At 37.5% G+C, this 25,502-nt stretch overlaps 2 protein-coding genes across 2 annotated transcripts in view; one reads left to right on the top strand and one right to left on the bottom strand.

Annotated features, from left to right (window-relative positions):
* LOC139149841 (serine/threonine-protein phosphatase 2A 56 kDa regulatory subunit epsilon isoform-like) overlaps nucleotides 1-5,208 on the top strand; it is a 76,517-nt gene extending 71,309 nt beyond the window's left edge. The window contains exons 10-13 of the mRNA XM_070721842.1: nucleotides 1,424-1,543; nucleotides 2,380-2,507; nucleotides 2,906-3,007; nucleotides 4,006-5,208. Of these exons, the coding sequence (XP_070577943.1) occupies nucleotides 1,424-1,543; nucleotides 2,380-2,507; nucleotides 2,906-3,007; nucleotides 4,006-4,111 (456 nt within the window). The 3' untranslated portion in view covers nucleotides 4,112-5,208. The remainder of the gene's footprint in view (nucleotides 1-1,423; nucleotides 1,544-2,379; nucleotides 2,508-2,905; nucleotides 3,008-4,005) is intronic.
* Nucleotides 5,209-8,013: 2,805 nt separating this feature from the next.
* LOC139149838 (peptidyl-prolyl cis-trans isomerase FKBP2-like) lies at nucleotides 8,014-25,496 on the bottom strand. Its single transcript, XM_070721839.1, has 5 exons — nucleotides 25,360-25,496; nucleotides 15,460-15,642; nucleotides 14,228-14,340; nucleotides 12,116-12,198; nucleotides 8,014-9,430 (listed from the first exon to the last, which is right to left on the bottom strand). Exons 2-5 carry the CDS (start codon nucleotides 15,619-15,621, stop codon nucleotides 9,369-9,371), a joined length of 420 nt encoding a protein of 139 aa, XP_070577940.1. The 5' UTR covers nucleotides 15,622-15,642; nucleotides 25,360-25,496; the 3' UTR covers nucleotides 8,014-9,368.
* Between the last annotated feature and the right edge of the window lie 6 nt (nucleotides 25,497-25,502).

Raw genomic sequence — 25,502 nt, 5'->3', positions numbered from 1 at the left:
GTAGTTGTTTTGTGAGGAGGGAAATTATGTGGCACTTGCTGGTATTCTGGTGGTCAGCGCAGTGTTCTGAAGGGGAAGTATAGATGCTCTCTCCATTACTTGGTGTTAAATCATGACTGCATCTGTCTTATCTAGTTGGTTTCTGGATTGTCGGTGAAAGAGTTACTCCCAAAATTCGAGCAAGAACAGTACCCAAGTGACTTTTCGCATGGAAATTATTACCATGGAAAACATTATCTTTTTTTCGACATGATTTAAAATGAGCAAAAATGACAGCCAGCAATTTTTTTGATCGCGGAACCATTGTGTTTTCATCAAGAACGGTTCTTAAACTGGCAAGGAGAAACCTCCCCCTCATGAAATCGCAACTTGTAAATCACACCTTTTCATGACATGGGACACCCACGGTGTCATTGGAGCACATCAAACTGTGATTCACAAACACCTGTAGACATTGAGCAGCCTGGAGAGCCATCTAAATTTGGCACGGAACTCAAGGTGAATTTCAAGATTACAAGGGCACCTGCCTACGTACTCTCACTGTCAGTTTTGGTGAGTTTAGAAACGACAAGATGCAATTCGACTTTGATGCCTTCATTGACATTTGAGTGTAGAGAAAGAGTCCTGCGTGAACTTTAAAGGAAGCGAAATACCAGATTATGTTGAAGGATTTTCACTCTGAAGAAAGTCCACACCCCAGGTCAATTTCTTACCTGGCAGATGAACGAGGAGATTATAAGGGATTTGGCTATCTCTCTGAAAAAAGAAGACTTCCTCAACCGCAGTGTACCGTAATAGCTTGGTGATATTTTCAGAAGTTATCTTTTTTCTCTCTAGAGAGGGAAAAAAATCAATTTTTCACTTGAGCAGAAGTCATAGTTGGTCATCAGGTGTATAATCATGACTTGCAGACACGCAGTCTCGCATACACCACCCCCACTGCTTATTTAGATGTCATGAACGGTCAGTGATCTAGACACAGTGAACATCTCGTCTCTCACTACTTCCACACCCACCCCACACACCTCCCTACCCACCCTTACCCACCCCACACACCTATGTTTCTCTCAACAGAGATCCAACTTTGCGCCATAAAAAAAACAATATGGTCTCACTAGAGTTTTTTTATGGTGGATTGGTGAACCTGTCATCCCTAATTCCCTATGAACAGGTCCACAATCACCATTGACCACAATTGGTTTGGGCCAAACGTTGTTGGTGAAAGGGGTTTAACCAGTTGAGATACAGAATACCTAGTGTGCCAGGTGGTGGCAGTCTAGTTTTTTTAAAGAGCACACAAGCCACACAGAGATGTTTATTTTGCCTCTGTTTGTTTATTTTGTTTGTGTTGGTTGTTCTACTTCGTTTACTTTGTTTGTGTTGTATGTTGTACTTTATTTACTTTGTTTGTTTGACTCCGCAGGTGATGTACCTAGGTGAAGTAGAAGAAATTCTGGATGTAATTGAACCCTCCCAATTCGTCAAGATACAAGAACATTTGTTTAGACAAATTTCTAAATGTGTATCAAGTCCCCACTTCCAGGTAAGATACCTGCTGAGAGTCTGACTTAACTTTTAAATTGTGATTGTAAATGTTCTGCTTGAAAATAACTGGAAGAGAGAGATGTGATACCTGAACTGTAAGGTGATATGACCAGGGTATAGGGCAATATGACTGAAGTGCAAGGCGTTATAACTAGAAAGTAAGGCATTAACCTTTTGAGCACCAAAGTCAATTTTTGTCGCCTTTAAAAATGTACCTCCGTCGTTTTTTTCCGAATTTTTGCCAAAATTTTGATAAAAAACTGTATCTGATGAAATGTGATGTCCATTTGGTTCAAAATTATCAAAAAACTTACAGAAAAATTCATAAAAATTGATAAAATGTTGCACTAAAATTTTGGTGGAAAAAATTACAGCTCTTAAAGGGTTAATGGACACTGAATAGGCGATATGACCATAAATATGAGGCAATATTGCCTGACTTGAGGACTTTACAACCACAGTGTAAGGCACTGTGTTCAAAGGTTAAGAAAGACGTTGTGACCACAAAATTTGGCAACATGGCCGGTGAATTTGACTGTACTGCCTTAGAAGGCTTTTAAGACTAGTGTGTACGGCAATTTAACCACAGAATTAGGCAATATGACATGTAGTAGACAGTAATGTAATGGAAGCCTATAAGCCAGGAGTCTCTCTGCAGTATATTGGCCATCTGGACATCAAACCAGTGAGTGACATGTGGAGAGTAGGGAATAAGTTACATGTGAATTGAGTTGTTGTCATTTTATTCATTGATTAGAGAGGGCAAGGCTGATCATACCTCCATCACTCTTCATTGTCTTAAAGCTTTTTGCTTCTCTTTTCCACCCTGTGCAGGTTGCAGAACGTGCTCTCTACTACTGGAATAATGAATATATAATGAGTTTAATTGAAGAGAATTCAAATGTCATTATGCCTGTTATGTTTCCTGCACTGTACAGGATATCTAAAGAACACTGGAATCAGTAAGTTGAACTTTGACCTGTCTGAAGTCCAGTGGTTGACCTTTGAAAGGCCCAGGTCATTCATGATGTGTTTTTGTGTTGAAAGAATATGCTATCAAAATGATGTGGAACCGAAAGGTGATTGATTGTTTAAGTATGCGTGCAAGAAGTTTTAATCGGAGAATTGGACCTTTCAGTTTTGGTTTGTGTGAAATATTGAGAGAAGCCAAATTTTTTGTGCGTATCCATGAAAGAGGATAGCAAAACTTATGCAAAATTGAGTTCACATGTGATTGATGTCTAGTTTATCTTGTTATGATGTCCTATTTGCATTTTCCAAGTAATTCCACAACCCCCTGAATTCAAGGTCTGTCTCTTAAATTTTACTAAATATGTTTTTTGTGTGATTTTCTTTGCAGGACAATTGTAGCACTTGTTTACAATGTATTGAAAACCTTTATGGAAATGAATAGTAAACTATTCGATGAGCTCACATCTAATTACAAAGCAGAAAGACAAAAGTGAGTACTTTTCCTCTCATGGTCTGAGCAGAATAGTGAAAATTTGAATGGTTTTTGTGCATTCCTTTTCATGTGAGTGCATGAAAGGAACAAATAATAGACCAGCTTTTGATCCAATAGTGGCACGTTGTCTGCGGTATGGTCAGACTTCTAGTACACGAAGCCTGACATCATAATTATTCACTTGTGCACAGTGTATTCATAAGCATTGTGTAGGCATGTAAATTTGATGATGATGCGTCATTATCAATGTTGAATATTCAAGTATCTTGAATCGTGCAATACTTATGTTTACAGCCTCTGGTTTGACACATGTACTGTGGCCTGTTCAAGCGTAGATGCTCAGAAAACAAGACTTTATACTTTGTCAGTTTTGTAACGAAAGGATTGTTGTTAAAGGGGAAGGTTACCCAGCGATTATGTGTTCAGCAATAAGAAATCTATGAAAAACTGGTGCGAAATCTATCTTTTTATTAATTTTCACTTACTGATAGCGTGATGGCACCCATTTGAAAAACTTTAATTATAGGTAGAAGTGACGTAAGATCCTAGGACTGCACTGACACTTGTGGGGGCTTCCTCGGCTGTAGACTATGGGGAAGACCTATATAAGTGTCAGTGCAGTCCTGGGCTCTTACATCACTACTACCTATAACCTATGGTTTTCAAATGGGTGCCATTGCGCTATCGGTAAGTGAAAGTTAATAACAAAGACAGATTTCGCACCATTTTTTCATAGATTTTTTATTGCTGAACACACAATCGCTGGGTAACCTTCCCCTTTAACAATCGTGAGGATACCAGTATTCCACAGCGTTTGAAAGAGTTCCACTCCACCGACCTGGGAATTTTAGAATCAAGGGTGACTTGAAGAAAATCAACAAAAACACTGTTGTGCGTTTGTTTCATTTGTAAATTTTATGTGAAGACTCAGAACTCTGCTAAAAAATCAGGCTTGTTAAAAAAAGAGGGATTTCTCTATTTTTTCTTATACACAGAGAGAAGAAGAAAGAAAAGGAGAGAGACGAGCTCTGGAAGAAGCTCTCCAAGCTTGAAATGAACAACACAGCAAACAAAAAGACACAGCAAGCCAATGCAAAATGAAATAAAAACAAAAAATGATTTGGGGGAAATGAAAGCAGAAGAAACCATACAAACATGTATTACTGCAGTCAAGAAGACTATTGTAAAATTGCGTGGTATATAAAAAGCAGGAATTTGTTTAAATGTGATGAAAACCAAACTGTGAATGGGGAAAAAAATAAGTAAATAATAATACCCAAAATCAAATAACTTTGCATATTTTGTGCTGGTGCAAGAAAATAGTACATTAAAACTGTGTGTTCCTTCTATTGTGTATAGTGTATTGCTACTGCGGGCCGGACAGAGTATTAAGTCATAGTTTTGTTTTGGATTTTTTTTCATCCGATTATACTTCCGCAGATGTGGCCTCCAGCAATAATATACTTCAAGCCAGTGGTAGCTTGTCTTAGTGTTGTGGTCTTGCAACTCCAAAGAAAGAAAGAAAGATAGAAAAAGATGAAAAAAAAAATATTTGAAAGAGAGCCATGCATCTTAAAAAGCAAACTGAAAAAAAATTTCCACAAGCCCAGCTCATTTTTTGAAAACTCAGGTAGATTCCGCCAACGGCTTTGAGTGTAATTGTAACAGATGACATGTGGGTGGGGGACAGAGATTCGATGATGAATTAAAAAATAAATTCAGCTGGCTCTGAGATAAATAAATGACTGGACAGTTCACTGCAGAAATTGATGAATTTGAAATATCATCACATTTCTCCCACCATCTGTGTATCAAAAACTTTCTTTATTAGCTGATTTTAAACAGTTTGTGATTCTTAAAAAAAAATCTCCTGTCTTGTATTTTTAGTTTTATTTTTCTGGTTGGATTTTTTGACCTAGTTGTACACACCTATCCAAGTTACCACCTCCCCCAGGGCCCCAACCCTCTCACCCTTCCACATAGAAGTTTGTAAAATTGCTGTCAGTTTTTTGAAGTTGTCGCCTTGCAAGGGTTGTTCCACTACATTTCTGCCTGCCTCTCTGTGTCTCTTTACTCCTGATTCCATGGACTTGCTTTTTGAGAAGAAAAAAAAAGTTGATCACAATTGAAAACTAAATACTGTGTTTCTTAGAGTAGAATAAGACAATTACTGACCTATTAGAGCAGAGATAAGAAGAGAGAGAAAAAAATTTCTTTAACAAAGAAAAAAAAGTGCAAAAAAAATGACCTTGAAAAAAGTCATACTAAAATACAAGGGGTTTGCAAGTAACCCAGTTTTAATATGATTTCCACTGTGTAAATGTGTATAAATAAATGTATTTTCTTTTTTTCTTTTTTTGTAACTTTAGATATGGAAATGCTGATGTCAGTTTAAGATATGGCAAAGTGTTTGTTGTATGAAAGCCATTCTTTCCAAATGTTTTGCCTTTTTAAATATTTCTGTTCAGTATAAAGACTTTTTCTCTCCCCCCAGTTTGAACCTGTCGCCTTTTTTTTTTTGCCTGAAAAAAAAAAATGGGAAGCATATCTGTTAAATAAGAGAGCGGGGGGAAACTTGGATTTAATATTATGTTAATAATGCTAGAATCTGAATGAATTCAACACAATTGGATTGTAGATGAGAAAAAATGGGCTGTGTATAGACAAATGACATGATGATTTAAAAACAAACAAATTTTGTTTCTGCTTGTACCGTGGTTTCTTTCCAAACCACGGAAGCAAGGTAGATAATAATGTGAATTTCAATGAAAAAATCAATGTGAGACAAAGAAGAGGTAAACGGAGAGACGCCGTCACTTTGCATCTGACTCATACAGGTTGTCGTATTTTGTGTCTTTGCCCCAAATGCATGCTAACACCATTCTTAAAAAACAATTGATTTTTTTGTTGTCGTGACGAAACATACAGAAGGATTATTAAATAAAAATCATCTTCAGTCGCAAGACTGACAGTAAAAAAAAATTGCGTTTGTAAGTGTTGTTATTTGGAAGAAAGATTTTTTTTCAGCCACAATTGTGGTAAGGAAATCTTGGCATAGGAATGTGCATTTTATCATTTTGATCGTATGTTTTAATGTGGCAGATGTACTTGACTGGTAATTCAAGGTCAGGAGTGTATAACAGGTTTGTACCCTGAGAACACCATGTCCTTGAACTGGTGTTTTTGAAAAAAGTTTTCATTTAATCAGATGATTTAACTACCTACCTGCTTACAAAGTGGATATATGCTTTTCCGCCAGACCTGATTGCAGTTGTGTGTTTGTGTATTGTAAGAGAGTGTAGCATTGTGACAGGTGTCATGTAGCTGGCACCTTTCAATCGACTACTAGTTACCCAGACCTGACGTGAATGGCGCCCCCAACGATCAAAACATGAAAAGGGTAATATTGGGAGTTCACGGCCGTTCAGGAACAATCAGAGTGACAGGCAATGTGGACACAAGGATCCGATTTCTCCATTGAGCCCGGTGGAATTTCAGCAGATACACCCTCACAGTCCATTTAAAGCGCATCACCTGAGGCAAGTTTACACAAGAAATCTCTTCCAGCACAAGTGTTACAGTTCTTGAACACTACTTCTGCATTTCCAGATAAAGGTGCAAAGTGCCTGGGGAACATATTAAAAATCTCAGAAACTTACAATACCTTACTTATATGCTGCTTGTTTGGATTAGGCATGAAACCCTTTTAAAGGTCGTTTTGAAATTTGAAAGTTTAATGTTTCCTCATCAGATAGAAATGGCATCCATTTTTTTCATTTCAAATATTAATTTGTTGCTTTGTGCCAAAATTTCCATTTCTCAAAGTGAATATGCACACGACAACAGATGTTATTGTAAATTATATCATACCAGTATATTGATGGCACAAATGCAACGATCTGATTGGTCGAGACGCGAAAAGAATGATGGTATATTGGCGATATACCATGGCTGGCATACGCGCCGTTTTTGACGGTCCACGTCAGAATTTCAATATACTGTTATGATATAACAGTAATAAATCACACCCAGCGACGGTATACCACTCGATTTTGACCAGTTCACTTCATATATGCACTCACTATCGCTCGTGATGTATGTCGTGAACTGGTCAAAATCTCGTGGTATACCATCGCTGGGTGTGCTTTATTGCTTAAATATTGTTCATTACTGGCAGCCATCTGTAACAGTGAAAAGAAAATAGTTCTGAGTTTACAGGCTTTGTTCAGTGCCCTTTTAAATGAATTGCTTGATAAGCAAATGCACTGCCAAATCTATTCCGGACTCAATTGCAAGGCCAGGAAGAATAATCAAAATAATCGGAATTGCCACTTCAGCCAATTTGAAATTTTTTTGAAATTGCGCCAAATATATACTTTTGCATTGCAAATATTTTAGTGCTCTTAGGGTATTTTTGTTATGCATATTTTTTTTGTTCTGGGAGCATGTGGAAATGCAAGAATTTGTTCTTTCAACACTGCTTGTATATGTAATGCCTATATTTTAATTTATATTAGGGACAGTTTGTAAAATCTGACCCAAGTTGCAATATAACTAGTTAGAGATTTTGCTGGTTTGCAAAAGAAATTATTCATTCACCTCCTGTGTAGCTCTAATCTCTCTCTGTTTAGTAAGAAAAATGTCAGTCAGAGCATTTTTCAAGCATTTTTTCAAGCAAATACTGGTACACTCTTCAGTCAATATTGATCCAACCTGTGGCAATTATTGAAATTGCCTTGACCTTTGAACTTGCTTTTCCACCCCCTTCCCCAAAGTCCGTGTCTGGAAAACAGTTGTAACTGTAAATTGCCAGTGCAGTTAAATATATGATTACATACATTCACTTTTCCATTATTCTCAATTGAGAACACGAAGTAAATCACAAAACATTGGTATTTGGTTTCTTTGTAACACCAAAGCAGAGAATCGTTTCAGAAGGACTTGAATGCATGTCCTTACATATGTATACTCAGGTACATATACAGCAAACATACAAGCACAGGTTTACCAGGGAGGAAAAATATAAATATTTATTTGTCCTGCAGTAAAAAGATCAATATCCATGATTAATTCTTGAGAAAAAGTTAATGATATGGTAAAACTGATATTGCCAGAATATGATTGCCAATACTGCAAATGTTTCAAAGTTGAAAAAGAAACGGGGGTTAGATTGAATTCATGCTGATATATCAATACCAATAACATACAGGATGTAGGCTATGATTGATGGCAGTCACTCGGTAGGGGACATTCTGGGTTTTTTTCTGGAACCACACATCACTAAAACAACCCTGAATTGGTAGATAAACTAGCTGAAGCATTTACAGACCTGTGACCAATAGGCTCAAAGACATTGCTCTTTTTGATCTGTCAATTGCAACAATTACACCACAGTCCACTTTCTTTACAGATTACATGTACACATTTGGTCAATCACAGCTTGAACTGTCAGATAAGCCGCAAAAAAAAAAGAGAGACTTCCTTGATGCTGGCATGAAACAGTCTCACCAAATTTAATTAAGTGCATAGAATCTGTCAATGTTATTGTGAGAGTTGACGCCAAGTGGCTTGTAAAGTACAGGATTGGAAGATTTTATCAAAAGTCCCATTACACCGACAAAAATTGCAACTGACGCTAATCCACTGTTAAGCCCGCTCTTTCATTTTCCAGTCACACAGTGCCAGCAGTGTTGTGCCGTGTGAATTACAGCTCTGTCTACTTTATCAAATTCTGCTTCGTTGTAAAAGAGGGGATGAGATGACGTCAGGAAACTGACATTTTCATTCTGAAATACCTATGTGAAGTAAGATTAAGACCATAGCCAAATATATGAAATGATTGTAGAACAAAAGTACAGACTATTTTGTCTCCGATTTCTCTCACTCTGTTTCATTTTTATGAAGCCTGTTTGTCCTTTTGACAGAATACTTGGCTCTGTTACCCTTTGATGAGCAGTGATTTCAAATAAAAAGATGGAGTTTATCCTTGATCTAACCTCCCCACCCTTGTAGCCATACTGCAATGGACAACACAGCTCTAATAAATTGATTGCTTATGCGCAGGTATCATCCCACTGGAGATCACAGGAAAAATTCTCACCAAACATCTATTCTCTTCTATTGATTTGTTAGCTGTGACTATTGCTGTGAACACAGATTTGTGTCATTTCTCCGAAGATAAAACAGAACGTTGCATTCACCATGGACCTTGAGTGAAGATGACATCAGCGGGAATAGAATGTGGAGGAGTTTGAGAGCAGAATATCAGTTGTTGTCCATTGCAGTACAGCTTTCCCAGTTTCACTGGGCTTATTTCTAGATTTACTGATTCTCAAAGCAGAGGCTTAAACGCCAAACTTCAGAGTTCACTCTTGCGAACAATCTTCAGTAATTCTACTTCAAAGATGAGTGTAGCGCCACCTAGTTGAAGAAAGCACACAAAACAAGATGATAAAAACATATTTTGTTGGAATCATAGATTATCACATATTTGCCGAGTAGAGAGTATCTTGGCATTTGATGGGAAGTGACGGAAAGATTTTGATAACGACTGACTTGTGATGAAATGGGTCCCCACAAAGACGGCATTACACATCATAGTGGCTGAATGCATGACTAACGTTTCAAAAGTTCTGATGAATTTTTGGCATCATGATGCCAACTTGAAGTCACTAATCTCTTCTGACACAGGAGACAATCTGTCTTGATTCTAATCACTGACATCTATGTATTTTGTCACAGCTGCTGAACACGATTCAAACTGAGGTCACACAGGATGCATTTGAGGTCAGGGGTAAAGGTCATATCATATCAATTGGCATAGGCAGAAATTATACAAAACATGTAATGAAAAAAATGTACCAAGATGTCATGCTCTCTGCACTGCAGCTATTATTTTCGTAAGGCAAATACATTTCTTTTCCTTGTGTTTTTATAAACATAACGCCAATGTCCCTGAAGCTACTACAGACATGGATACAAAATTAAATATTTCCTGAATGTATGAAATTATCTCACTAAAGTCATCCTAGGGATCTGTATACCAAATATTAAAGCTGTATGACCAACAGTTTTGAAAAAAGCAAGCGACCTAACAGTCATTGGAGCTCCGCTGTGTTATGTTGAAAATAACTTTTTGTGACACATTTGTTGATGACAAAGGTGGATATCTTTGATAGCTCATTTCAGGATGGCCTGATCAAAAATGGCAAAATTAGCTGCAAAAATACAAAATTGAAGATTTCATCATAATTTCAATATATTACTAAAGATAAACCCTAGGAACCTGTATACCAAATATCAAAGCTATCAGATTAGTAACTTATGAAAAACAAAGATTTTGACCAAAAATGGCAAAAATTGCCTCCAAAATACAAAAATTGAAGATTTCATCAAATTTTAATATATCACACTGAGACAACCCCTAGGATCCTGTATACCTAATATCAAGGGTATCAGATAGGTAGTTTTTTGAGAAACAAATTTTTTGACCAAAACTGGCAAAAATTGTGCCAAAAATACAATATTTCAGTTTTCATCATAATTTCAATATATCATACTTACTTCATCTGTAGGAACCTATATACAAAATATCAAAGCTATCAGATGAGTACTTTTTGACCACAATGGCAAATATTGCCCCCAAAATACAAATTTGTATTTGAATATATCATATTTCGATCATTCCTATGAACCTGTATACCAAATATCAAAGCTGTTACACAAGCGGTTTTGATGAAATAAATTTTTGACCAAAAATGACAAAAAAATTCCTTAAAAATACAAATTTGCATATTTCATCACAATTTGAACAAATCTAAGTTGGGTCATCCCTTGGGACCTGTATACCAAATACCAAAGCTGTCTGACAGGTGGTTATGAAGATTTTTTACTAAAAATGCCTTTTCTGCGCTAATTTGCATATTTTCAACAATATCAAACAATTAAAAAACTTAAAGTCTCATAATCATATTTTGCATCTACACAAAAAATATCAAATCTGTAAATACTACGGTTCTCAAGATATTTGAGTGGACGGACATCCTCGCAAACGGACATACATACATACATACATACATACATACATACATACATACATACATACAGACTGACACCGGACAGATACCCATCCCAATAGCTTCTATAGACTATAGTCTATAGTAGCTAAAAATTACATTTTGCAGGAATAAACATTTACCTTTCAGTAACAACATTTTCAAAAAAATCTAGTATAGGATGCAGTGACACTGTTTTAAAATTTTTTGTTTATCATCAGTAGTTGTGAGGTCTCAGAACCTATTGGACTGTGTTCTAGCACTTTAGTGTTGTTCTGAACAAAGTCGGGAATGACATATGACATACGCACAGTAAGTGAGGCTACCCACAGTTCTCCATGATCCGTACACATGGAGATCACTTACTGAACTGAAGAAAATTTCTTCTTTACACAGAACAGCTAGGTCCATATTTGAAAATTCTGGGACCATAGTTTTGATAATCATAATTCTCTAATTTCTCACTGTGAATAATGAGAAGATCAACCCCTTTTCTGCAGAGGAGATAGCAATTTTGTGATTTTGTCAACATAGATTTTTGACAGCCATATGCAATATTTTCAAGGAAACTAAGGGAATAAGTTGCATCTGTGTTGGCAAAAGAAAGGGTATTGATTTTTTTGAATGTTTGTAACAAAGGAAATTAACATGTCTGACAGGTGGTATGATGAGACCATCTTAGTTGCTGATAACTTTACCTTGACAAGTGTACAATTTTTAGCACCTTCAAACATCGAATTCTTATTCAATTTACTCCTGAATTTTAAACATGATCAATAATTTTGGAACATAGTTTTAACCAATAATCCTTAAATTAAATTCTAAGTTTCAAATCGTTCAGAAACTGATAAAATTGAAGAAGCCTTTAGCAAATAATGTCTGAACACACAAATCAAGGGGAATTGTGGGTAGTCTCACTTACTGTGATACAAATCTTTTCGTCTGGCAATAACAGATAAGAAAACATTGGCCATGAATGGTGTCAAAGGGCACAAAAGGTCAAAGTTCATCACTTGGATGTACTGTGACAAAACAGTGTGGACAGCCTTACCTGGAATTTTTGGAGGGGCTCCCCTCTCCCCATATCCTAATTCAGATGGGATAACTAACTTCCTTTTTTCACCCTCACACATTCTGAAGGGAGAAAAAAAAGGCAATTATGAAAGTTGAGATCAAATGGAATATGTGTTCATGCATAGACTGTAGAGGGGGAAGATGTAAACCATATCAAATAAATGTGTTTTTGACTTCAGCAGACATTGACATCAAAGAGAGAAGAAGACAGTCTTGTCCAGCAATAAAACCTAGTTTTCTAAGTAGCATGACTTCAGTGAACATGTTCAAAGCTAGCCAGTGCAGGACTGCTACTATTGCCATGGCAGAGAGATTATCATCATCATTATCATGAGAATTTCATCCAGTTTGTGTTGCAAATTGTTGCTGCTTTTATTTTTCCAAGCGTTTGCAGCTTGTTTACGTGAGAGCAAGATTTCATGTAAATTAGCCAAATCTTTGAGAACTCAAACCATACACACTGTACGGTGGCGAGACACTTGAGATAAGGCGTATGTTTCCCAGATGTTATGACAATCATCCACATCTCAATAGATCATGAGAATGCCAAATCAAATCCCATTCACTGGCCTTGAATTTATTTGAACAAATCTACAGAGTTGTGTGTTATCTCTAGGTTTAACACAAACACTTTTATCTTAGACAGAGATCTACCGGTGAAAATTCCTAGCATAATGGATTAAAATTTAGCTCTTTTTTCCTGTTTTTTCTTCTTCAATGGATACATACAGATAGAGGAGATGAAAGCAATGACCAGAATAAGTATTTGCCTAACAACACATATATGATCCTTCTTATCAACTACCGCACAACACAGCAATAACAGCGCCTCTACCCTATCCCCAAACTGTTAAACACATCCAGTTTGCATATTCCCTCAACCGAGGCCTGCACAAACAGGTTGCCATGAAATGTATGCAATAGAAGAGGATGTGGAGAAATGAACACAAGAACACCTAGCAACGAAGTCGTCTCTTTTCTTGGATGTCACCAAGACAACAACAAATCAATGAAGACAGACAGGGCATAAAATACTCATCCTCCACGCGCCTTTTGACATTGAAACCTGGGTTATTTGATCTGCACTGCTTCATGAAGAAAATATGTTCAAGTATCTGTGCATGTGTAGTTGTAATTCATTTTCCTGCATATAGAGGTCTTTAAACTCATATGCGTGTGTGTTTAATTTTCTGACATGTTTAGATTACTTGAAAATTTTGCAAAAAAAATTTGTCAGGCGTCTTTCGGCCATTGTCCATTGCCTGACTTCACCTTAATTCCTGAATTCCTATTTTATTTGGCCCAAACAAATCTGTTGGCTTTCCATCGATGAATGTAGATCACCATGAACTCTACAAACAGCCAGATGGAACGATAGATATGTTGTCTGCAGGAGCTTAAGCTCCAAAGACAGATGTTGTGATTAACATTGATAAAAGCACGGCCCTTTGTGAGACTTTTTTCCATTACAACTTGGTGCAAACTTTCTACTATGTGACACTAAAATCTACCGGTAAAAGGAAATCCTTGACAGTACTTTAGTTTCAATCCCACTGGGTGGAAGACTATACTGCAAATGTTCTAGCTAATGGATGTACAATCCCTTTCAGATCTATAAAGTATAAGCTGACAAGACCTGCCAAAGTCTTTGAGTTGAGAGCTGTAGACTTGACTGTGGTGTTATGAAAAACTACTGAGTGAACTGCATGCATTTGTAGTCTCACCTCACTGCTAAGATTGTAGCGCCCTCTAGCATGTAGAATTATTGGGCTCTTTATCGTTGGACGGGAATGACAGCCTAAATGTGATCAGCTTATACTGCAATAGTAACCAAGATCTGATACACGTAGAATGGTATTTCTGTCACTTAAAGAGAACCCCCTACCAGCTACCTGTCAGTGGCTCATCATATTGGCATGGGCGATACATTACGGTAAGCAACCCAGGCCAGTTTCTACTGGTGTACATCCAACAATGCCTGTCACGTTGGAAACCACACTGATTTCTGACAAATTCTCATTCGCTAAATAAAGTACTGAATGAAATTGTGAAGTGCTGTAACGTCCCCTTTCTGGTGTACAAAACTTACCCTATTAAACCCTGGTCCCAGCCTTTGATAACTTGCCCACTGCCCAGCGTGAAAACAAATGGCTCCCCCCTTGGTATGCTGCTGTCAAATTCTGTGCCATCTTCAAGCTTGCCCTGATGAAGAAAGGGAAATTAAGAAAATGACTGGTCTCACTCTGTTATGCTGTCTTGGCAAAGCCCTCATCCCCAAATTTTTATGATCATTTCGTATGTCCTGTAGACTGAAAGATCTATCATTATAGGGTGCAAGCGTAGACAGCATCCTCTAATGATGGATCTTTCAGTAGACACGGCTTGATGACCGTAAATTGTTTTCGCATTTGCACTGACTAGACATGCAAGGTGCTTGACTCATGACAAAGATGGGAATAAAAGTGGGGGAGGTGTGTTGTGTGTTATTCTCACATCTTGAGATTGTTGAAGTCACATATACATATGATTACGGAAATCTTCATGCCATTGTACTCTCCAGTGTTAATCATACATTATTAGTAGCTTGCTCCAGTTGAACGTCTGAGATAAGGATCGGTTCAGTCATGGATCTCTTTACTCTGTGGTGTCACACAGCGTACAAAACTGCAATATGCACATTTCACAGCTGAATGCTGCAGCTGTTGAGGAGCAAACAAAGCAAAAAACGGGGCCAGCATGTGCAAACTGCTATTTTTCACATTCACATGTATTTCATTGGTGGATACAATAAAACGATCACAACTGCTGCGATGCCTAAAGTTGAGATGGATTGTACCATCATATCATTTCAACCATCAACTTTTACAATGTATTAATTAAAAGGGTAGAAAATGAGCGTACGCCATATTGCTACCAGGAACAGAATTTAAAAATATAGCAATTCTCTATCTTTTAATCATAACCATTGAATACAAGTATAAACAGATAGTCTGGTTATTTACAAGTTCTTTGAATTACAACTCTATTATTGATTTATAATCAAAACTTTTGATGTAATAATGTACACACACATTTCTTCTTGGCATCATCATGGTTTGACAATAAATATGACTAAAGGAAAAAAAAAGTGACAAAGCAGCAATTCAGTTGGCAAGCATATTTTGTCTCATTTAACATAATTTCGCATGCAGATAAAGGTCTCAATTCATGCCATCTCACTCAATGTTCCAGAAATCAGTCATGTTCTGTTTGATCAATTCCCATACATCACACGCACAGCGCCCTCAGTGTCGAGGGCTTTCAACTGGTTAAGCCACTTACTTCATAGTGCATGTGCAATGTGTCTCCTTTCTTTGACTTCACTGTGCAATTTTCTACCCTCTTCTTAACGCCTATCTGTAGTTTCTTGTCTTTTTTCTCAGCATGGCACACCGCTAGCACGCACACCACTAACAACAGGAGGGAAACTTTTAACGAAGTCATTGCCAACCGATCAGGTTTCGTCTGCAAATGACCAAAATATCAAAGTGGTCACGTACGGCTTGCCTTACACAGTAAAATGAATATTTTTAGCGATGTACCTTGTGCTGGGCAAGTAATTCCAATACATTGACAAGGCAAGTCTTTTTTCCATTTATATAGCATACGGTACTTACAAATGACATCTGGTAAATCTCTTTTTTACAATTTTTTTCACTTACATGTATTAATTTGAACAGCTGTATAATTTACTGTTTTCTGCTTTGTTACAAATTTTGACAAAGTTAAAAATTTATCAGCCATATCTTCAAACATGTAATGTTCAACTATACAGCAAGAAACAACAGTTATTTACGTCGCTTTTGAATGGAACATCAAATTTTCTCAGCAATACAAAGGTATACAACGTGTTCACATTCATGTTGATCTTCTCATTGGTTTTCTTGATGTTCTGGTCAACTGTGGACTCATTCATTTGTAAAAATTGCAGGAAGTTTTTTGTTGGCACACTGTCACAGTCCAATATGGCAATGAGAACAATGTGAACCCCTTATCCTGCCAAGTTCATAGGTCACCATCTGGCCAAGTTAGCTTAAGGTGGATCTTCATGTTGCCAACACAGTTTTATTCAAAGGAATATTTCTCATTTAACATGACAAGAAAACACTTTCATACTATATATTTTCAAAAAGCAGAGAATCTAAAGTTTACTATGGTAGCAACAGTTTACTCGAAGGATGAAGGGGTTGTATATTTGGTGTAAAACACCTAAATTTTGGTATTAATGATAAAAATTAATTTAAGTAAAAAAAATACTAAAATGGCATGGGTTGAAAGACTGACACTCAAAAATGTGATTAAAAACATGATTCACAAAATTAAAATGCCTCTTATTCAATATGTAACATTACAACTTCCCCGATGCTAACTTGACACCTATTAACGCCTGTTAATCAGATGCGAAAAGCGCCACCTTTATGCATTTCGCGGCGAAGTGTAAATGAAGTTAGTTTGCCCACAGTATCAGTTAATGAGGGGATTATTGACGATGAATTTTCTGGCCAGCATTATGGCAATGCGGACCTTGATATGCTCACCCTCAAATCCTCAACACGATACGGACTGTGGCTGACCCTTACCTCCATGGGTTGACCCATGGAGCTGGAAAAGGACGTCTCTTGCTTGGAGGAGGGACTGTCACGCGTTGATAAATCGATACCGGTTTTGGCCGTGCAATGCAGGAGTACATTGGCACCCGATTATGCGTACCTAGATGTGTATAAATCATCAGTGGTTTATACAGCGGTACAACGTATCGGTGTAAGCATGGATCCAGATCCGTGTCTAGCTACATGGTGTAAGACTACGACTTTATTTTTGACTGACTGCACCAGCGATGGTCCGCATCAAACAGTACTACAGAAGAAAATTTACACCGCAAATTTCAATGGACTTTTTTCCATTGTTTTGAAATCACATTATACCTGCACTTATCGTGAAGGCTCACTTCTCACCCGTAGCTAGGTTTTCATATCAGTGACGTGTGCATGTGCGCAATTTTACTGTTGCTAAAGAGTGTCGATCGACCTTCTGTGAATGCTAAAACACTTCTCCGAGCCATAGACCCTCGAGGGTCTATGTCCGAGCATAGCATCAATAACTTGCAATGTAGTAAAGTAACATCCCCGGAAGATTTTATTTTCTGACATTTTGATCCTGCATACCCTCTGCTTGTTGACAAGCAATGAAGCTAACGAGCGTCCTACTGTTCACCATATCCTTGCCCCGAAAACGACTACGAGGCAGATTATTTCAAAGTTTCTGATCAAAGTTTCACTTCATTACAATGCTGAACTTCTTTCGAGAAACTTAGAAATAAAGATCGATTATTTTTACCATGTGTACACGCCAACGAGATGCTATTGTTTAGCAGGAGCGGAGATTAAACCCAGTGGGTCATGGATGCCTTCTGATCTGAATAAAACGTTGGGTATCTTTAGAGCGGCAATGTTTCACCATGAAGGCGCGACTTTGCACAATTTTTAAATATCGGATATTTACTATCTAGTATCGAAGTTTGACGATTTCGGGACAAGTATCGATACTAGACGATACTAGAATGAACTGCGGTTGTTCCATGGGAAGCCGCGTCTGTGAAATCGACGATATTTAGGATACCCGATATTTTTTCGGCGATTTGGGGACTCTAATATCGATACTAGAATATACTAGAATTACTTGCCCTGTGCCTCGGCTCGCTGGATCTGTGAAATCTCCGATATTTACCCGATATTTATCGGCGATTTAGGGACTCTAATATCGATACTAGATGATACTTGCATGACTTGCCTTGTGCCTCGGCACGCTGGATCTGTGAAATCTCCGATATTTATCCGATATTTTTCGGCGATTTGGGGACTCTAATATCGATACTAGACGATACAAGAATGACTTGCCCTGTGCCTCGGCACACCGGATCTGTGAAATCTCCGATATTTACCCGATATTTCTCGGCGATTTGGGGACTCTAACATCGATACCAGACGATACTAGAACTACTTGCCTTGTGTCTCAGCACGCCGGATCTGTGAAATCTCCGATATTTACACGATATTTACCGGCCGGCGATTTCGGGACTCTAATATCGATACTAGACGATACTAGATTCAGTCAATCGCGCGTAAATATCCGATATATATCGGAGATTTCACCACCTCACAGTTCTGGCCAAACCCGACTTCCAAGGACTGACTCTAGCTTCGATACTAGACGATACTAGATTCAGTAAAATGGCGCGTAAATATCCGATATATATCGGAGATTTCACCGCCTCACAGTTCTGGCCAAACCCGACTTCCAAGGACTGACTTTAGCTTCGATACTAGACGATACTAGATTCAGTAAAATGGCGCGTAAATATCCGATATATATCAGAGATTTCAGCCATTTATAGATCTGACTAAGCCAATCTAATTTCGATATTGTATAGTCTAGTAGCCGTAAATATCGGATATCATATAAAAGTGAAATGTCGCCTTGTCCTCTGTTTCACACAAACGAGATCGTCTTTGTGCGACAACGGAAGTTGACCGGGCAATTCATTTTGCAATCCAGTTTCTTCCAGTGATTGTCATTCGAAGTGTTTTTTCACAAAGGAACAAGCTATAAAACTTCTCTACCAGTATTTGCCATTAGCGTAAATAATAAAAACAGACAGACAAATAGCTAGATAGATAGATCATGTGAGTGGATAGATAGATTCTCTTTGTGACAGCGACTGTGTATGAAGATAAGACAGAAGATACATGTAGATGGACAAAGAGACGAAGAGAAACAGGGAGAAAGGAAGCAATCATTGTTCGCCGCGTTCGTTCAGTGAAATTTAAAATCGACGGAGGCTACGCTACACAAACAGGACTAAAATACCAACATTTATGTGGAAATGGAAATTTAAATTTCATGGTCACTGTTTTGGCCATTAAATGATAAGATTTTAAAGTGACACACACACACACACATATATATATATATATATATATATATATATATATATATATATATATATATATATATATATATATATATATATATATATATATATCCCTTTAAAAAAATTCAGCGATGGCCACAAAACTGTTTCAGCTTAGTCATTTTGAAGGCATGTCTGCAGTAACATAGGATGGGGATTACGATATTGGCGTTGGTTGCCTTACAACGACAACTCGCAGTGAGAGCTATCCTTGTTTTCGTGAAAATTGTCTTCCTTCAGTGACTGTCACTCTCACTGTGTTTTCATCTGAGGGCCTGGACTTTTCAAACATAATGTGTACCACCGGTAAATTGCAGTTTGTAAGCTGTCTTCAAAAAGGAACGCAGTCCTCGCTTCTAGCGTTTATGCGACTTATGCTGGCATAATTATGTTTATCTAATTTGAATAGAAAAGGCTAACAACGTAAAAGCGAGCTCTGTAAAAAACATGCGAATCAATACCAGAGGAATAATTTCGACACCTTTTCATGCTCCATGAATCCATCATGAATGTCCATCAAATGTTATTTCAACAAATTTTGCATAATTTAGACAAAACATGATCTAACCTTTCGCCAAGGGCATTTGGTGAGAGATAAGCAGCATGGACCCTGTGATCCACTGCCGTCCGCAGATGGGATTCAAAATTATGGTGAAGTCACCGTGGTTTAATGACCAGCTCGTAAATACCGTTGTCATGAGCGTTCATCTTACACTTTACACCCTTTGATGCAGCAAATACTGAGTCCGAATCACCACAAATTCAAGTAAATCAAAGTCCGAACCGAAAACCTTTATTTAAAAACTATCTACTGTTGATTGACCAATCAGAGCGCTCAATTCAGGGTGTTTTATCTACTCGTAAAGCCTTGGTCACCAAATTCCAGAAACGAATGACAGCGCCATAGTAAAGTACTGTCCAATCAAAAGTGAACATGTCATATTCTGTAGACATCTGGTACGTTTTAATATTCAAATTTGGTAACACAGCGGAAACCAGCTGCAACACAAAATCTGCTGTGGTACAAACATAAACTAATGTGCCCTAGGGCATTTAAACTAATGTGTCCTAGGGCATTTGTAGGATGTTCCATTACATTGGAAGGCTATTTCACAAATAAAAGTTTTAATTCATATCCTAAACACGTTACATTGACAAAGGGGACGGTTGACGTAACACATTGAAAACGAAAATATATCAATTAGGGGCGATAGTTTTTAAGTCGGATAAAACCCTCGTACTCGGGCTCTTCTGGTATATAAAGTCCAACCCTACGATAAAATGTCTCGGCCTACGGCCTCGACATTTTATCGTTGGGTTGGACTTTATATACCAGAAGAGACCTCGTACTCGGGCTTTATCCTATACCTACGACTGAAACTTATCACCGGCATAAAAAAATCGGCGTCATCAAGGGACTCTCAATTTTGTGTTTTTATATTTTTTGATTCGCATGTGGCTTTACCTACACTTAGCTATTTAAAAATTGAATTCGTTCTCCACTGCTTGATGTAAATGTTCTGCTGGGAGTGTTTGAAGACTGTGAGACAATCACAATTATCGCCTGTGTTGTTTGCTGAATTAGCAACCTCAAGAATGGTACAAATTTTCATTACGATTTTCTTCTGACGGAAGTCCTTGTCTGATTCAAAACGTTTGATAAAAAGATTGTGACTGGCGAGGCTACATCAGGATGCAATGCACTCGAGTCCGAATACATAGACAATGTCTCTGTTTTTTCTTGTGAGGTGGGATGAGGTAAGGTATACAGCTGCCGCTATGTCGTCATAAGTACGGACCGAAAGAAAGTAGGAGTTATACTTGTAAAATATGAACTTTAGTAGCAGTCAAGTCTACAAGCTATAGAAGTCGAGCGAAGTCTGCACGCCACGGTCATCCACTCGCTTTTGTGGAGTGACCGTGCTTACGTCGTTCAACCATTTTCAGCTTAATGCTAGGTGTTAGTACAATGAAGCATCTTTTCAGTTCTTTTGTACCGATGTCGCATCGCAATTGCCATGTGGTGTCAGAATTCGAAAATACAACGAAACCATAGTCCCTTGTAGAGGGACTGTGACGAAAATAATATTCAATCAAACTTTACAGGAGAAACAGTCGCGGTTTACACACACTGCCTTGCATGCAAATGCTGTTCGAGTCGTTTGATTTTGGTAATATTGATGTGTACGTGATTAACACCTCCGACCGGCTTAGCATATTAACTAACCCCGAAATTTCGGGGTTGCATACATGGCTAGTTAGCATCGGCGAAGTTGTAATGAAAACATTATTGCAAAACAAAATAGTTTTGTTATATAGCTTTTAAAGAAAATATTGTGAAAATTTAAGAAAAATTTGACCCACCCAGAGTGGAGTTAAATTCTTTGAAAATATTGAAATTGGGAGAAAAGAGAAGCCAGGAAATCAGATGATTTGCATACATTTGCATAATTTAACACTTCTTTTATCATGCAGCTTACATCTGCTTGACAAGCTAAAAGGTGAACCCAACCAATATTTTCATATTGGGTTAACAAAGTAATTAAAATTGAATAAATCTTTTCAAAAAAGTGATTTTGAGCAAAATACATTGTGTTGGGTGCAGCGCCCGTTTAGACCAGTGAGGCATAATGTGTCCCTTATCACGGGTTTGTGGAGGGACCGTGTGTGGAGGGACCGTGTCCTAATGTTGCATTTTAACAAAGACTTGAACATCTGAAGGCCCTTGAAAACATACTGTAAACGTAATTTTTACTGAGAAAACCTGCTATAACATACCATTTCACGTAGGTGAAAATACACATAGCTTTTGGCTGAACACTACTTTTATACTTAATTGTCTGATAGAGAAGTGAAAGGCCTGGCAAGATATGGGTACACTAACTTTGACTACATTCATCAATGAACGCAAGTAACGCAAGTCTGTTGTTTAAATATACTGCACTTAAGTCATCAAAAGAAATATCCTTCTTAGGTTCAAAAGTAGGATATATTTGTTGTGACAGTCATAAAAGGGAAAGTATTTAAACTGACTCTTGGTTTATAAAGGACATTAAAAATTACGTGCGAATTGGACTTACCACAACTCCCATTAATTAATGAATATCCCATATTTTAAAGTCAAACTGGCCAGCCATCATTTATAGAATGCCATATGGCACTCAAATACTGCTCTCAGGTTAAAGGCAATATGGCACTCAAATACTGCTTTCTGGGCAATTTTTTTTCCCAGTGAAATGGGAACTACTCATCATGGTTATGTTTAGCTCACTTTCTATGATAACACTAAATTAATGACAACTTTCATTAGTTTTTTGTCAGTAAAATGAATGACATTATCCTATTAAGAACATTGGACTTAATGATTCTGTTCTTATAAAAACATTCAAACAGACAACTTAAAATATACTCCTACTTCTGATCAGATCGTGAAAATCCATATTTCTGTTTTCATATCATCTGTGGAAAAATATGGCCAAGGGTAATTGATGGCGGACCCATGACATGGCTGATGCATGATAGGTTTGTGACGTTTATAGCTCTGAAACCCCCCTCTTTAATGGACAGCTTGTGAGGAAAAGCCATCTAGGCAATTTGTTAGTAGTTTAGAACTTTAGATAAATATCTAATTGTTATATTGATTTGTAGGCTTATTGCTTATTTTCTTTCACTCTAAGATTTTCTTATTCATCTTGACTCTATTCAAAGTTCTGTACGGTGATATTTTTGTTGTGTTTTATCTTGTCAATTGTTACTCTATGTACCTGTATTTCATATTTGGTTATTTTCTGTACAATTTTATTTCCTGTCAACTTTTTTAAACTTATGGTTGTGATATTTGTGTTTTATTGAATTTTTTGCTTTGACGCATGAAGACCAATAGTGGATCCACTGACCAAGATAAATGAATGAAATAATGACTACTCTATCATAGAGTAATTGTTATGAAATGAAATATTTCTGATCAAAGTGTGATGATATTTCTTGTAGGATTTCTAGATGTCTGATTGATATTGTGAAATCAATAGACTTGGTGACAGCAAAAAGCTGTGCAATTCCAAACATCCACTCATCAGTCACTGACACAACACTGCAGAACTCTCCATACATTGGACCATACATGTTATCTCAATGACGATTGATGGAAGCTGAATTGAAGATGGACAACACATAAAACATGCATACAGAAGTTTCACTATGCACTTACGGCCTGCAAAGTTAATCTTTCAACGTCAATCTCAGACATTTCTCTACCACATCTATGCTACTAATCTTGTTAAATTTAACTATTTCCAGCCATAGGCCTTAGAGTGCTGCAGAGTCTATGTTTTGACACAGTGTGCTTTGTACTGAAGGTTGTTGAAAGCTGACAGCTGATGAAAGTACCAGGTTGTTAGGTCAGAGTGGAGCAACTCTACTTGTTTAAGTTTCTAATTGTGATAAGTTATCATCCTTTTGTTATTATTCTTGTCATTTTTGCCCAATTTTGAAATTTGGCTATGCTGATCAGAATCTAGAACCATGCTGAAAGAATTGTAAAGAAAATGTACCTTGATGATACCGTAAACTAGAAAATGCAATTACATAAATTAAGGTGTATATCAGAAATACATGCTGATTTACAACTAATTTAAATTATGTGATGCTATTCTTGCAAATTGGAAACATTGGCATGAGAACAGCAAGGTCATACTGCACTATACTGGACACATGACAACAGTATTTGATTTCATGATTGCTTTTGAGAATATGTTTTGGTTTAATTTTTCTCTGTATTGGAAAAACCCTATGATAGCAAGCAATAGTAAAGCTATGCACGTATACTACATTTCTGTTCTGTCTCTTTCATCGAGAACTCAATGGGCAAGGTTAACTGCTACACACATTCCAGTGCACTTATATATCAACAACAAAAACAACAACATTGCCTGATTGATTTATTCAGCCTGAACGAGCGAGCTTGTATGTATGATCAATGATAAATGAATGTTTTCTTGGATATGAATCAAAGGCATTTGGGCTCGGTCATATAAGGCTGCATGCACAAACACCTCAGGGGTAGGGGTGGGAGAATCAAAAAAGTTCTCTGATTTTTTCAAATGCCCCCCTCAAACTCACAATATATTCAATCCCCCTTTCTGACTTGCTATAATTATGAAACACCCCCAAAGGGATGCGACAGAAATTGCAAGGGGGTTGCAAATTTTTTGCGCAAGCATTTTCGAAGGGTCATGAAATTTCATGCATGTCTTTTGGGGAGGGTCGCCCTTTTTTGTGCAATTATTAGAAGGCAAAAAGTGGCCGATATACATGTAGTGCTCAAAAAAATATCAAATCGTAATACATGATAATGTTTATTCACTACATGCTAGGCTATGAGAAAACTATGGACAATATTTTTCAAATTTAAAAGCTAGAAATATCTGAGCATTTATAAACGTTTGATAATTGATAACGATCATTGAATAATGTACTTGATTAGCAGAACAATCATAATCATTATTATTGATGACAAATGAATTGTAGTCCAGACTCGAATTCAATTTTAAACATTAACAATGCTGAATGTACAGCACTACACATATGACTGTGCTGGACCTTTCATCACACTTACGGCAGGAGAACAAGAAACTGCAGTGGATATACAAAACAAAACCAGGCAAAAATTAGCCAAGCATTATAGCTTAAAATTTACAACTCAACACATGTTTCACATCAATCAAAGCGTTTTCTTTCGAATCTCCCCTTTAAGTTCTAAAATCCCTTCAAATGCCCCAAACATGCCCTTGACACCCCCCCCCCCCGCCTAGGTGTTTGTGAATGCAGCCTTACAAGGGGGGGGGGGGTCAACAGTGTGAATGAAGTGTAAAACTACATTGAGAGGGGGAGGGGAGCGTCGCGGATATTCTTGAAACAAACCCCTTTCCAATTCTCAATATTTACCTCAACAGTCGGAAACCTGCGATAACTATTAGCAAAACACCACACAAAAGTCGCTGTCCTCTGTTGGGATAGTCCGCGACAAAACTTTAACGCGTGGAGCAACTTGATTCGTCGAGAACACTTCGCGCTGCGGCCGCCTGCAGCCTGTACACAAATAGTTATCAATATTGTAGAAGCTGCCACATAACCACAAACTGGATTCCCTACATGAGAAAGGGAAGAAAATTCTCCCTTCCGTCCGAATCTACGAGTGGTACCTTAATACTTACCTCACGAGATGCAAGAAAAACATGAAATCACAGGCAGGCACCGCGTTTGCACAGAGTTAATCGATTGTGTCGAGCCAGACGTGAGTTCGGAGCAGTGTGTGAGTGGTGAGTGGTGATAACCTCAGGGTCGAAGTTCACAACGC

The sequence above is a fragment of the Ptychodera flava genome, chromosome 14, assembly GCF_041260155.1.
Source record: "Ptychodera flava strain L36383 chromosome 14, AS_Pfla_20210202, whole genome shotgun sequence".
Lineage (NCBI taxonomy): Eukaryota > Metazoa > Hemichordata > Enteropneusta > Ptychoderidae > Ptychodera > Ptychodera flava.
Note: the sequence above shows the minus strand (reverse complement) of the source record. Positions and strands in the feature narration are given on the sequence as shown.